Consider the following 12,313-nt stretch of genomic DNA (forward strand, 5'->3'; position numbering starts at 1 on the left):
CTCCTTCCCCTCCTCAAACTAAATGTAAATCTCAGATAGTAATGAAAAACACAAACCATAAGAACCAATTGGGCCAAGTCTGTATCGCTTCTCTTTGATTCCCAATTAACGTATGCTTAACAAACACAATATATACATATATTGCTCATCAAATATATACACATCCCAATTAACGTATGCTTAACAAACACAATATATACATACATCGCTCATCAAATACACACACACACACATATACACACACACACATATACATATATATACATATATATGTGTGTGTATATATATATATATATATATATTCCACTCATTTTACTCAAACGAAAACCATTTGGTTTATTGAAACTCATTCCAAATACTTATCTGACTTAATTAAATTGCTTTTAATTATCATGATGTTTTATTCTAACAGATTTTCCCTATGTAGAGATGACATAATATCCAATCTTTCAGTAATTTCAGAAGACTAGCTTAATACATAACCATTTATCATACTGAAGTCCATTCCAAAGCAATATCATAATAAAATGCCATCTGCCTTAGCATACCAAATGTTCTTTCATCTTCCCACAATTCCTTAAAGGCCCCCTTTTCCACAAGGTCTTGGATGGATAAAAAAGTGGCTTCTACTTTTTGCCAGAAAAAAACTTAAACTGTCTGGAGACACGGATGATTCTTAATCCAATTCTACACTTACTAATGTCTTTCCATTTATCATTTTCAGGAATAAACATCATGGTAAATGTATTCTATTATTTAGTTATTCATCTACTGTTTGCATTTTATAATATTCTTTTATAAAATGAATGTACTGGTGGATGTAAATCAAATTCCAGAAAACAATTCCTTAAATTTCCTGGAGAAAATTATTTTAAAGGAAACAACAATTTCTACAGTAACCTAGTTAGTTCACTCTTCTAAAAGTTTATCAAAGCAAGATTTTGCTATTCCCTTAAACAAGTTATGTTCTTTAATATTGTTTAATGTTTCAATGTATAATGGCTGCTTTTTGACACTCTTTCACACTTTTATTGGACATTTGACTAACCTCTGATTTATTGCTTTTTAAAAAATCTAAATTGATTGTACTACCTTGTAATCTTCCTTTTTATCTTTTCCTATAAAATAGGGACAATATTAGCTGCCTCTCAGAATATAAAGACCTAAGCCACTGCGTATGTTCAAAAAAAGCAGCCATTACTTGAGTCACCCTTCTTCTTCTCAAAATTAAACGAATTTCTTCTCATTCAGCCTCTTTATTGCGTTTCTATCACAGAAGCTCCCTCTCCTGAGTTGCAGTCAGAGCTCATCATTATCTAGCATACAACGCTATGAACCTGCTAAAAATATCTACGCACTAGAGAAAACACACTTATTCTGGTTTTCTGTAAGAAGAGTAAAATCTAATCTTTAATGTTTTAAAGGAAACAGACATCGATCGTGGCATTTCTGATAACAGTACAATAACACCAGCCAATCTGTTTCAAAGTTATTAAATTCTAATACCTCAGAACATACAGATAACATTTAAATCAAGCTATATTGTCTTCTGTTTCTGATCAAATGTAAAATTTGCTCACTTCTAAATGTTAAACAAAACCCTGACCGCCTCAAGACCCAAGAGAGGGCCTACAGTTGTTCTTCGTTTCTAGAAGAATTCAACAAATGTAAGCAGTTCTCTAAAAAATGTGGGGAAAAAATGCCTCAGCAAACCACACAAAATTATCCAATCACTTTTTGGGTCAAAAGAAGTCTGAAATGTTCCCTCTGCTCTGCCACCACATCACTAAGCTCTCTAAGAAGCAGTCAATATAAGTCATTCAGAAAATGTAGGCTGTCTTGATGATCCTTAATTCAATTCCATACTAAGGTAAATTCCCCCATTTATAAATTAATTTGACTTTTATAAGCTATACTTATATTTTATGATATCATATAATAATTCATCCAATATTTGCATTCAGAAACATATTTTAGAAGTTAATGGCAACAACAACATTGATCTTCTAGATAAAATGTGCACACTAACATCTTGCATTCTTTCAAGGCCTAACATTGGGTCTCTATCACAGAAGACAATGTGGTGTAATGGTTACACGTGGCGTCTAGGTGAAAAGGCCTGGGTTTCAACTTTACAATTTCTTTGCTGTGAGACCTGATATAAATTAATTTATCTAAGCCTTAATTTGTTTAATTTGTAAAACTAATGCTAATAACTACACAATAAAGTTGGTGGGTAGATTACTTGTGGTAATGCATCGTCTAGTACAGTGTCTGGCAAAGAGTAAACTCACAATAAATGTTGAGATTATGATAATGGTAATAATGATAAATCTCTCATTACCATAAACAACAGAAGTTATGGCTTTCTCTGAATTCCTATATCAGTGGTCTCTAAAATTTCTGTAAAATCTATCAGACCTTCCATATACTTATTTATATCATATATGTATATATATAAATATCTGTCTATATATATGTAATTGAATCCCTTACAGATTATAAACCCCATAAATTAAACATTTGATACTTCATTTATTAATAGCACATATCATATGCAGTTTTTTGGGTTTTTCTGTTGCTTTTGTTTTGTTTTGTTTTGTGTTTGAGATGGAGTCTTGCTCTGTCACCCAAGCTGGAGTGCAGTGGCGTGATCTCGGCTCACTGCAACCTCCAACTCCCGGGTTCACACCATTCTCCTGCCTCAGCCTCCCGAGTAGCTGGGACTACAGGTGCCCACCACCACGCCTGGCTAATTTTTTTGTATTTTTAGTAGAGACGGGGTTTCTCCGTGTTAGACAGGATGGCCTCGATCTCCTGACCTCGTGATCCACCTGCCTTGGCCTCCCAAAGTGCTGGGATTACAAGCGTGAGCCATCGCGCCCAGCCCATATGCAGTTTTTACCAACACACATTCAAGGGCGTATGTGATTGTGTAGTCAAATGCAGTAGAGTACTAGTCTGATGGAATTAATCCTCCAAACTATAACTAAAATATAAAGTAAATAGCCTAATGCTTTTATGATTGTTTATTATCTCTCTATACTGCAAAATCTGTTTGGAAGTACTGTTCATGAGTCAAATGGAGGATGTGCTAAAAATGACTTCTTTCCTCCAAAAAAGTTAATAACAATGGAGCAAGAGGATGCTTGGCCATGACCTCGCAAGTATTTGGCAAATAAAAGATGCAATCATTACAGAACTCTGCACTTGAGAAGACGAGGAAGCCATATAATACGGATATTTGCTAACATTAATGTAGAATATCAACTGTTAGTGGTTATTCTACCTCTAAAAAATTTCCAAATTCGGTTTATTGTATTGGAATTCAGCAGTTTGTGGGGAATAGTACCAAATTTTGATCTATGAAATATATTAAATATTACACGGTTTATAGCTTTAAAAAATCAAACTGATGTCAGAATATAATTCCAATGAAGATATATTTCTAATAATATAGCCAAATCAAAAAGAAAGATCAAATTCAGTGCTCAAATAAGTGCAAAAGGAAAGCTGATGATACTACACAGTTATTTCCAGGGGTTTCTAAAAACTACCTCCAAACCTCACTTCCTCCCCTTGTACAGCTGCTGTGGGAACAAACAGCTTCACTATAGACTGTGTACATAAAGAGAAACTGAGAATAATGATCAGTTATGTTCTCATTCTCAGGTACCAGGCCATAAAAAAACCTTAAAATGAGATAAATATAGAGAATATTACTGTGTCCATTATCTAGATGAATTTATCGTGGTCATGCTCATTCCTATATAACTAGTTAATGAAATATTAATATTAATGTACAAGGCCTAATATTCATTCAAAAGAAAATTTCATAAACATATAAATTAAAACACATAAATGAATGGGGATGGGACATTACAGATAAACAGAAGAAGACTTTCTTTTCTAGAAAGTGGAAAAAAGGAGGCCAATTGTCTCAGTACCACAAGACTCAGGAATGACATTTCAATGGTTTTCTTAGATTTTCTTTGTGCCACATATGTGCCAGACTGAGTGCTAGAAAAGTTGGCAACTCAGAAGTATCAAAAGCAGACACGGCCAGGCGTGGTGGCTCACGTCTGTAATCCCAGCACTTTGGGAGGCAGAGGTGGGTGGATCACAAGGTCAGGAGATCGAGACCATCCTGGTTAACATGGTGAAACCCTGTCTCTACTAAAAATACAAAAAATTAGCCGGGCGTGGTGGCGGGTGCCTGTAGTCCCAGCTACTCAGGAGGCTGAGGCAGGAGACTGGCCTGAATCTGGCAGGCGGAGCTTGCAGTGAGCTGAGATCACACCACTGCACTCCAGCCTGGGCGACAGAGCCAGACTCCGTCTCAAAAAAATAAATAAATAAATAAATAAAAATAAATAAAAAGCAGACACACACAAAGCCTCAATCCAAACAACAAAGAAACAAAAGGGCAGATTCTCAGATACCTCACAGAGTAAAGAAGGACTTCCCTGTACTATCTTTCCAACTTCCTGCATATGAATAATTTTTCAAAATTGACTTAAAAACAAATGGAAACTTTCAAAGTGGCCTCCTGAGGTTTTGAATTATGCAAAGATAAAATATGACTGAATTAGTATTATCATTATAAGTGACAGAATTACTGAAAAATTGTTTCTGGAGATATCTTCTAAACACATGGTAGGAGAAAAAGGAAGATATGAGGTCAGCATCATTCAGTTAAGAAACATTTATTGAGGCCTTCTACATATAAGACTGAAGGCAAGCATTAAAAATGCAAAGACAGAAGTCATAGTATGGCCCCCAAGCTTAGAGGTGGAGACAACCAAGATCAAAAAGAATTGCATGTTGCAATGCAGTAGTGGTGGATGGGTTGAAAATAAAACCAGAAGTGCACTTAATTTATAATGAATTAGATGAGAAGCCATTATGAAAGGCTTCCTAGAAGAAGGAATAGCAGTACTCAGTTTTATTGGATGAAGATAAATTATAATCATGGAGAGAAACTAGAAAGGGCATTCTAAAGCGAGGTCCTAGAATGTGCAACACCTTAGAGATAGGAGAGGACAGAGAGAAGAAAAGTGTTATTCACATGCGGAAGAGGTAGCAGACGGGCCAACAGGAGGCCGGTTCTCAAATCTGATGGAGAAAAGCCTGTTTGGCCTCTACCTGGCACCATCACATACCAGGCACTGTGAAAAGTGCTGCTAATATAATGATGAAAAAGACTTAGTTCTGCTCCTCAAGAGGAGACAGAGAGGAGCTGTTTCTCTAGTGAGAGAGACAGGCACAACCTGATCATTCTAAAATAACAGTTTGGACAGTGATCTAGAGGCGTTCGTTATGGGAATGAGGGGAAAATATCTAGCTTTCTGTGAATAGGTATGGGAATGTTAAGGGAATGTAGAGAGTGAACTATAAGCAGTTTGGTATACCTGAGATAAATTAAGCAGAAAGGCTGAAGAGATGCTTCTGGAGAGGTAAGCATGTTATAAGAACGTCAAGGGGTATGGACTACACCTTGCAGGCAATGGAAATTATTAAGAAGTGTGACATGGTGAGACTTTAACTTTAAATGAATTACTGTGACAGCATTGTGTGTGTTGGTGTGGGAAGGAGGGAAATGAAGGATGATGAGGGCAAGAAACGGTCAAAGAAGGAAGTAAAACCAGTAGAATATAGTGCCCAGAAGACAAGGAAGATGGAAAGAAATCAGAAGAAGGTCAATAGTGGAAAGTGCAGCCAAGAGACTTGATAAGGGTCAGAAAAAATTTATTTGATTTGGCAATTATGAGATTATTCTGTCACTAGGGTCATCAATTTCAGGACAGTGATGAAGACAGAAGCCAAACCGAATAATTTTAAAAAGGTAAATTAAGAAAGTGAGGCAGGTAGTATATACTAGTATTATCAGAAGTTTGAAGGAAACAAGGAAGGACAAATGTCATGAGAGATTATTTTTTAATATTTGTGGCAAGTGAAAGAAGTATTCTATTTCTTCAAATTATTCACATTGAATCATGTTGACAGCTGCTATAAAGAAAGTGTCGATTAGGAGAAAAAGTAGGATACAAATAAAGGATTTAACTACAGAATGAGTACAGAGATGAAGAGCATTTGGGTCAAGGATATGGATGGCAAATCAACCTTGAAGAAAGGAAACATTTGGTCTTCTGGGAATGAAAGACAATGACGATGGCTATGGAAGTTTTTAGGTGGTAGGAGGTTGAGGAATAGCAGAAGAGAGATACCCATTTCCTCCAATAAAACAGATGATGAAATCACCTGCTGAGAGTGAAGAACATGTGGGTTTAAGAGGAAGCCTGAATAGGTCTGAAATTACTCTTGAAATAAATAGGACCAGGGCTAATCAAGCTTATGGTTAAAGACTGACAAGTGATCACTTACTAAACATGATATTTTTAAAAACCTCAATGTAATCCTTTTTCATAAGATAATTTATTTCATAATTTGCTCTATGAGTTCAAATGTAACTCGGCAGTAATCTGAAGTAAGGCAGCGTTTATTTTACTTATTTTCTCAAATTGAGGTGCATCATCATGTTATATTTGTTTAATTTCTGCTTATATTTTTGTGATACAAATTATTGGCCGGGCACAGTGGCTCACGCCTGTAATCCTAGCACTTTGGGAGGATGAGGCAGGTCAATCACAAGGTCAGGAGTTTGAGATCAGCCTGGCCAACATGGTGAAATCCCGTCTCTACTAAAAATACAAAAATTAGCCGGGTGTGGTGGCACGCACCTGTAATCCCAGCTACTTGGGAGGCTGAGCAGGAGAACTGCTTGAACCCAGGAGGCAGAGGTTGCAGTGAGCCAAAATCGCACCACTGCACTCTATCCTGGGCAACAGCGCAAGGCTCTGTCTCAAAAATAAAATAAAATAAATTTTTAAAATACGGCTTATGTTATCACAAGCATCACAAGCAGAAGTTGTTTTTTGTTTGTTTGTTTTTGTTTTTGTTTTTTCATCTTAAAAGAACCCTGCCTGGTAGGTATTACTTTTCCTGTTACATAGATGAAGAAACTGAGTATCAGAGAGGTGGAAAAAAATGACACATCCTATATTTCCCAGTAGGTAGAAGTGTCAATAATCACTCCCAAGTGTTTTTCTTGTCAAAGTAGAAATTTTCCACTATATCATAAATTGTCTTAATTGAAGATCAAAGATAACCTGAATTTAATTCTTTGCCCATGTTTGTTTTCTATTTAAGAAACATAAGTAAGATTATCCCAAGTCTATTGGGAGAAAAAGGTGATTACATTAATCAAAAGAAAAGTCACTTTAAAGAGTCACAGGAACACTATTTTTTAACCAGAAGCTGTTTTAGACATTACACTAATAACTTTCCTTAATTTAAAAACTTATCAAGCTTTATGAAAAATATTTAAGAAACACGATCTAACTAAAAAATGGTTCTTATTGATAATCTAAATGTAGTTAAATCACAAGTTTGCATTTGTGGTTAAGTATTAATCCCTCTTTTCTTAATATTTTTAAGATCTCATTTATATCTGCAGAAATAAAGGCCAAGTCTAGATGGCAGGTCAAACTTTTCACTAAAGTTTGAAAATAGCATCTATAGCTTTTTGAAAACCATTCGAACTGCTGGAGTATTTGGCAATATTTGACATCGTCATATAATGAGTCAACCAAAGTGGTTATGATTCTTTCAGTGCTTGCAAAGATTTCAGGCTAGAAAATCTTCCCCAAACCTCTCTCAATTAGACAAAAATTTATAATGCTCCTAGGAGTATGGAATCACCATAATTGAATACATAAATCTGAAGAGATCTATGTCTGTCAGCAGACATAGAATATTTCCAGATAATATTTTCATGTATATACATTTTTGGCCTCAAACATTAATAGTAGTTCAATAGACTTAAGAACATAAATCTGTCCCCAGTACCCAAAATAAAGTATATGCCTCAAATTACATTTTAGAGCCTCAAATTACAATTTAGACACTTTAGTGCCTAATTTGGCACTAATTGAGGCAATTTAGTGCCTCAAATTACAATTTAAATATATTATTAATCATTAAACTAGGAAAGAATGAAAAGTTTCAAAAATGTGCAGCCATTGAATTTTTGTTCCGAATATACAAACATCACTTCGTTGTATCATCAGTAGTCTGAGACTTAATTAGAACTGCAAAAAAACATATACATCACTTAGTCCAACTCCTTAATTTGAGAGACAAGGAAACTGGGCCCAGGGAAAGAAAGCTTACCCAGATTCAGTTGAGGTTAAAGTGGAATTCAAATCTAGGTATCTAGATTCATAGTTTAATGCACTTCCCAGAAGCAGAAAAGATATAAATAAACTCATGTAATTTCATCTGGCAACTAAATTCAGACACTGAGTAGAACTTTAAGGATAGTCCTGAGTTTGCTGTTTTATCATATTCAAAAGCACCTACCATAACAAGTGGATACCTAAACAACATTATAATCGCAGGATGAACATTATTTTAATTATTTAAGCATATTATAAACAAACTTCAAACCACATTATTCAAGATCTCTTCTAACAATTAACTGAAATCATTCTCATTGAAAACACACAGCAGAAACAAGTGAAATAAAACAAACTACAATGGACCCCCCCCCCAAAACCCCAAATAAACATCCAACCAGTACTTTCAACCCCACAGCCTTCAATTCTACATGGAGCACTGTCAATTGAGCACTGATGTGCATCTATCACCAATCAAAATGCAAAATAAATCATTGTGAAAGCTCATTGGTTTATATTACCACCTTTATATATATTAGCTTCCGGAAAATCATTCTGAAGAACTGAATCATCTGTATCATTTTTATTACTCACTCAGGCTTGACACTGTCTGCACAGTACTGACTGAAATGTACTTTGCACCTTCTTTCCAAATGAATATCTATGTCAGGTTTATTTATAGCCACTCCCTTCAATCAGTGCATTCTCAGGTATAAGAAATAAAATCATCTCAACCATACTCTTCAGATCTATAGAGATCTGAAACTAAGCGTGGACATCTGGGCAACTGGCCTTTGGAAAGATAATGAAAGATCTATACCATAAAATATACATTAAGATTATTGAGATTCCAAGAACAATCAACTTACACTCTTTAATTAGCACATGTAAAGAGCCCCAGGTACAGAGAGCTAATCTAAAACCTATGCATCCTTTTGCATAACTCTTTATGTACTCCAAGATTATTATAACCTCCTCCATTCTCTTTTCCTCATTCTGATTTCTCTGAAATTTGGGTACCCTCTTTGTTTCTTACTTAGATGCTTTTCTCTATTTAGGAGCTTTTCCTTCTAATTCTTGACAAAAGCAGGGCATGCTTCCCCCTGCTGGGAAAAAATCAAATTACAAGGTACATCAGAACATGTTCCTAAGTATTATACCAAGAAATCAAGTTCCTAGGAAAGATAAAATGTTAAGGAACCAAGTGCATTCTCTGACTGTTTTACCAGCCACAGAAATACTTATGCACTCTGTTAAGAGTTTCTTGTATGCATTTATTTAGCTTGGCCGTCTTCAAGTACAATAACTCACATTAATGACTGATGAATTAATCTTTGAGCCACTTGTCTCAAATAGAACTCCAATTAGCGGGTCAGAGAGAATTATCAATTTGTAACTTTTTTTTTCACTTTAAAGACATATTATCGCTACATAAAGAAACTTCTGGAAAATATATTGAAGACTGTTCAAAATATATTACAGACACTGAAGACTGGTAAGACTTGCTTTTTAAATCATTTCAAACAATCTTAAACATCTATTAACTCATTATTTTGCTATTATTTTTATGTAGTTGTCTTTTTTGGGAATATAAAAAAGTTCATTTTTATTGACTTTACTTTTCCACTTTAATTTCTATTTTTTTTCATTCAGTAATCAAGAAAGTAGTAGGCATAATTGTATTTCACCTTCCCACTTATCTATAAAACAAGCTTTTTCCCTGAAAACAGTTTAGTTATTTCACACGTTCCATGTTTTGAATATAAATCTTTTCCTAATTGTTTAGTATTTAAATATAGAAAAATACCTTACACTTTATTGTTAATATAAATAACAATTCATAAATTAAAAAATATAGCTAATGCCTATTTAAATCATATATTGAGGAGCAGAATTTATTCTTCCTTGGTACAACTAAGTCTCAAAAAAAATCTTTTAATACTGAGGAGCTTGGGTAGAGGAAGTTATCCGTTTTAGTTTTTTGCTGTATGTAAGTCCATAACAACCTTAGCTACAAAACTGCATTGTAACCAATTTGATGATGAAGCAATTCATTATTAATGAAGCATTCATCTTAAAAAATCTGCAGATGTTCTAAAAAGGCATGTGGAAGTAACTACAGATACCATAGGTGTCTTTAGTATTTAGATGGCATTATTATAACATAAATGGAGTAATTCGGTTAATAAAGTTCATGTGTCTTTTTTCAAAAACAACCTTTCAAAGCAATGCAAAAATCAAGACATATATGTTCCTTTAGGAATGAAATCTCCTTTAACATTACAGGTACACAAAAGAAAATGCACACTTGGTAAAACAGTTGATCAATTATAGAGTGTTCCCAGGGACCAATATCTCACAGAGTATCCAATCATCACACTTCAAATAAATGTATAAGCACTTTAGCCTCTACTTACCACATTAACATACATATAAGAACATGCATAGTTTAATGTATAGGTTAATTCTAACACTTTCCATAGGATAGACTTTGATTAAAGGGTATCAAAAATCACTTCCTAAATGCAGCAAAAAATAAAAATAAAAATACCGATCTCTATGTACGAAGCTCTTAGAACACTACATTGATCACCATTTACTTCCAAACTGCTTTCCCCTCCCTTTGCGAAGTGAAAATGTCCCTGTAGACCGCGTTACACTTTATGGTTTCTCTATCAATTATCCTAACAGGTCACATCGCCACTGCCATTAGATCTCCGTAGCTTTGGTCTTCTCCAAATTAAGACGTGGAGAAGGAGCACTGCTGTCCGCCCCAAGAACGGGGTCTGTCCGCCCGAGCTCTGAGGCGAGCATCTTCAGGGGGACAGTTTCTGCGAAGGCGGCGAGAGGAGTCCCTCCCCAACTTCACTCCCCTAATCAAGCCGCGGGTGAGATAGGCAGCCGGCGGTTTGTGCCCATCTGTGGGGGCAAGTCCTACCTTCTGCCAAAAGGCGCGATGCATGCACAAAAGATGGATCCAGGCTATCTTTCTCTGCCATCAGCTCAGGCAAATATTTCTCCTCTTCCATAGCGCGGACTTCGGACTGTCCCCGGGCGAAGCGCGAGGTTCCGCTCGCTCGGACGCAGGGTCGTGGGGCAGCGCCTGGCTCCCGCGCTGCTCCTCCTCCGCGCGGCGAGGGATCTCTGTGCGTCCTCACTGGCCCATGCACCCAGCACCTGCGACTCCCGCCGTCGGGCTGCGTGGCCCCGAGCCCACACCTGCCCGTCCCTTCCGTTGTCCCTCGCTCGCGCCGAGCCCCGGCTCACACCAGCGGCCTTAACTGGAGAGGCGGGAACAGGGCGCGGCCCACCTCCGCCAACCACTCATTGGTGGTGGTGCCAGGAGAGGCGGGGCGCTGGCGAAGGCCGCGGGCCCTCATTGGGCGGTAGCGCACGTCGGGTCGCCTGACTGGCAGGAGGCAGCTGCAGAGAGGAGGGGAGCTCGAAAGGTGCAAAAGCTTTCTTCTTGCAGCCCAAGCCTTCCCTGGCTATTAGGCATGCCCAGTTTTGTGGAGCTCTCTGTGTCTTCAGCTAAGGCGCGGAGGAGAAAGAGGGCGGGAAAAGCGCAGGTTAAACAGAGAGGTCTGAGTCCAAGTGGACAGGGGAGATGGAGATGAGAAGTGAGCCACTGAGAGGGTGGAAAAGCGCCAGGGAAAGTCTCAGGAAGGTAGATGGGACTTCACCTGCGTCCCTAAGGCACAGGTGTCTCCTTTCCCTCACATAGCTCAGGCACACTCCAGTTGCGCAGGAATCAACAGCGCACTGGGTCTGGAAATAAAATGAAGACTGCATGTGATCGGCAGCTGGTATTTCCGATGACCTACATCTCAGGGACGAAGTAGGATGTTCATTGATAAACAAATAAAGCGGCTCAAAGAAATATTGTGCAGAGACATGCTTCAGGTGTACAATCATTAGGATATTGAATTAGTTCTGCTAACCTATCCGTTCCTCCTTTCCCCAGACCCTATCTGTGGAAGGGAGGTTGGGAGAGGCTGAATTTAAAAACCAAAAAACAATGTGATTCATTAGTCACAGTTTGTGAAGGAATTGGGAAGACATGTAGAAGAAAGAAG

The 12,313-nt window shown here is 37.2% G+C and overlaps 1 protein-coding gene across 6 annotated transcripts in view; it reads right to left on the bottom strand.

The window, feature by feature from the left end:
- Positions 1-11,537, bottom strand: part of KHDRBS2 (KH RNA binding domain containing, signal transduction associated 2) — a 678,558-nt gene extending 667,021 nt beyond the window's left edge. For 4 of the 6 annotated variants that reach the window (XR_010126723.1, XM_054492856.2, XM_054492857.2 and 1 more), the window contains exon 1: positions 11,176-11,502. Coding sequence is in view for 4 of the 6 variants with exons in the window: in XM_054492856.2 (XP_054348831.2) it covers positions 11,176-11,266 (91 nt within the window). In the remaining 2 variants the exon portion in view is untranslated. Of the gene's footprint in view, positions 1-11,175 lie in introns of all 6 variants that reach the window. The other 2 variants (XR_010126724.1, XM_063666292.1) reach the window with 1 other exon arrangement.
- Between the last annotated feature and the right edge of the window lie 776 nt (positions 11,538-12,313).

Source organism: Pongo pygmaeus, chromosome 5 (genome assembly GCF_028885625.2).
Source record: "Pongo pygmaeus isolate AG05252 chromosome 5, NHGRI_mPonPyg2-v2.0_pri, whole genome shotgun sequence".
Classification (NCBI taxonomy): domain Eukaryota; kingdom Metazoa; phylum Chordata; class Mammalia; order Primates; family Hominidae; genus Pongo; species Pongo pygmaeus.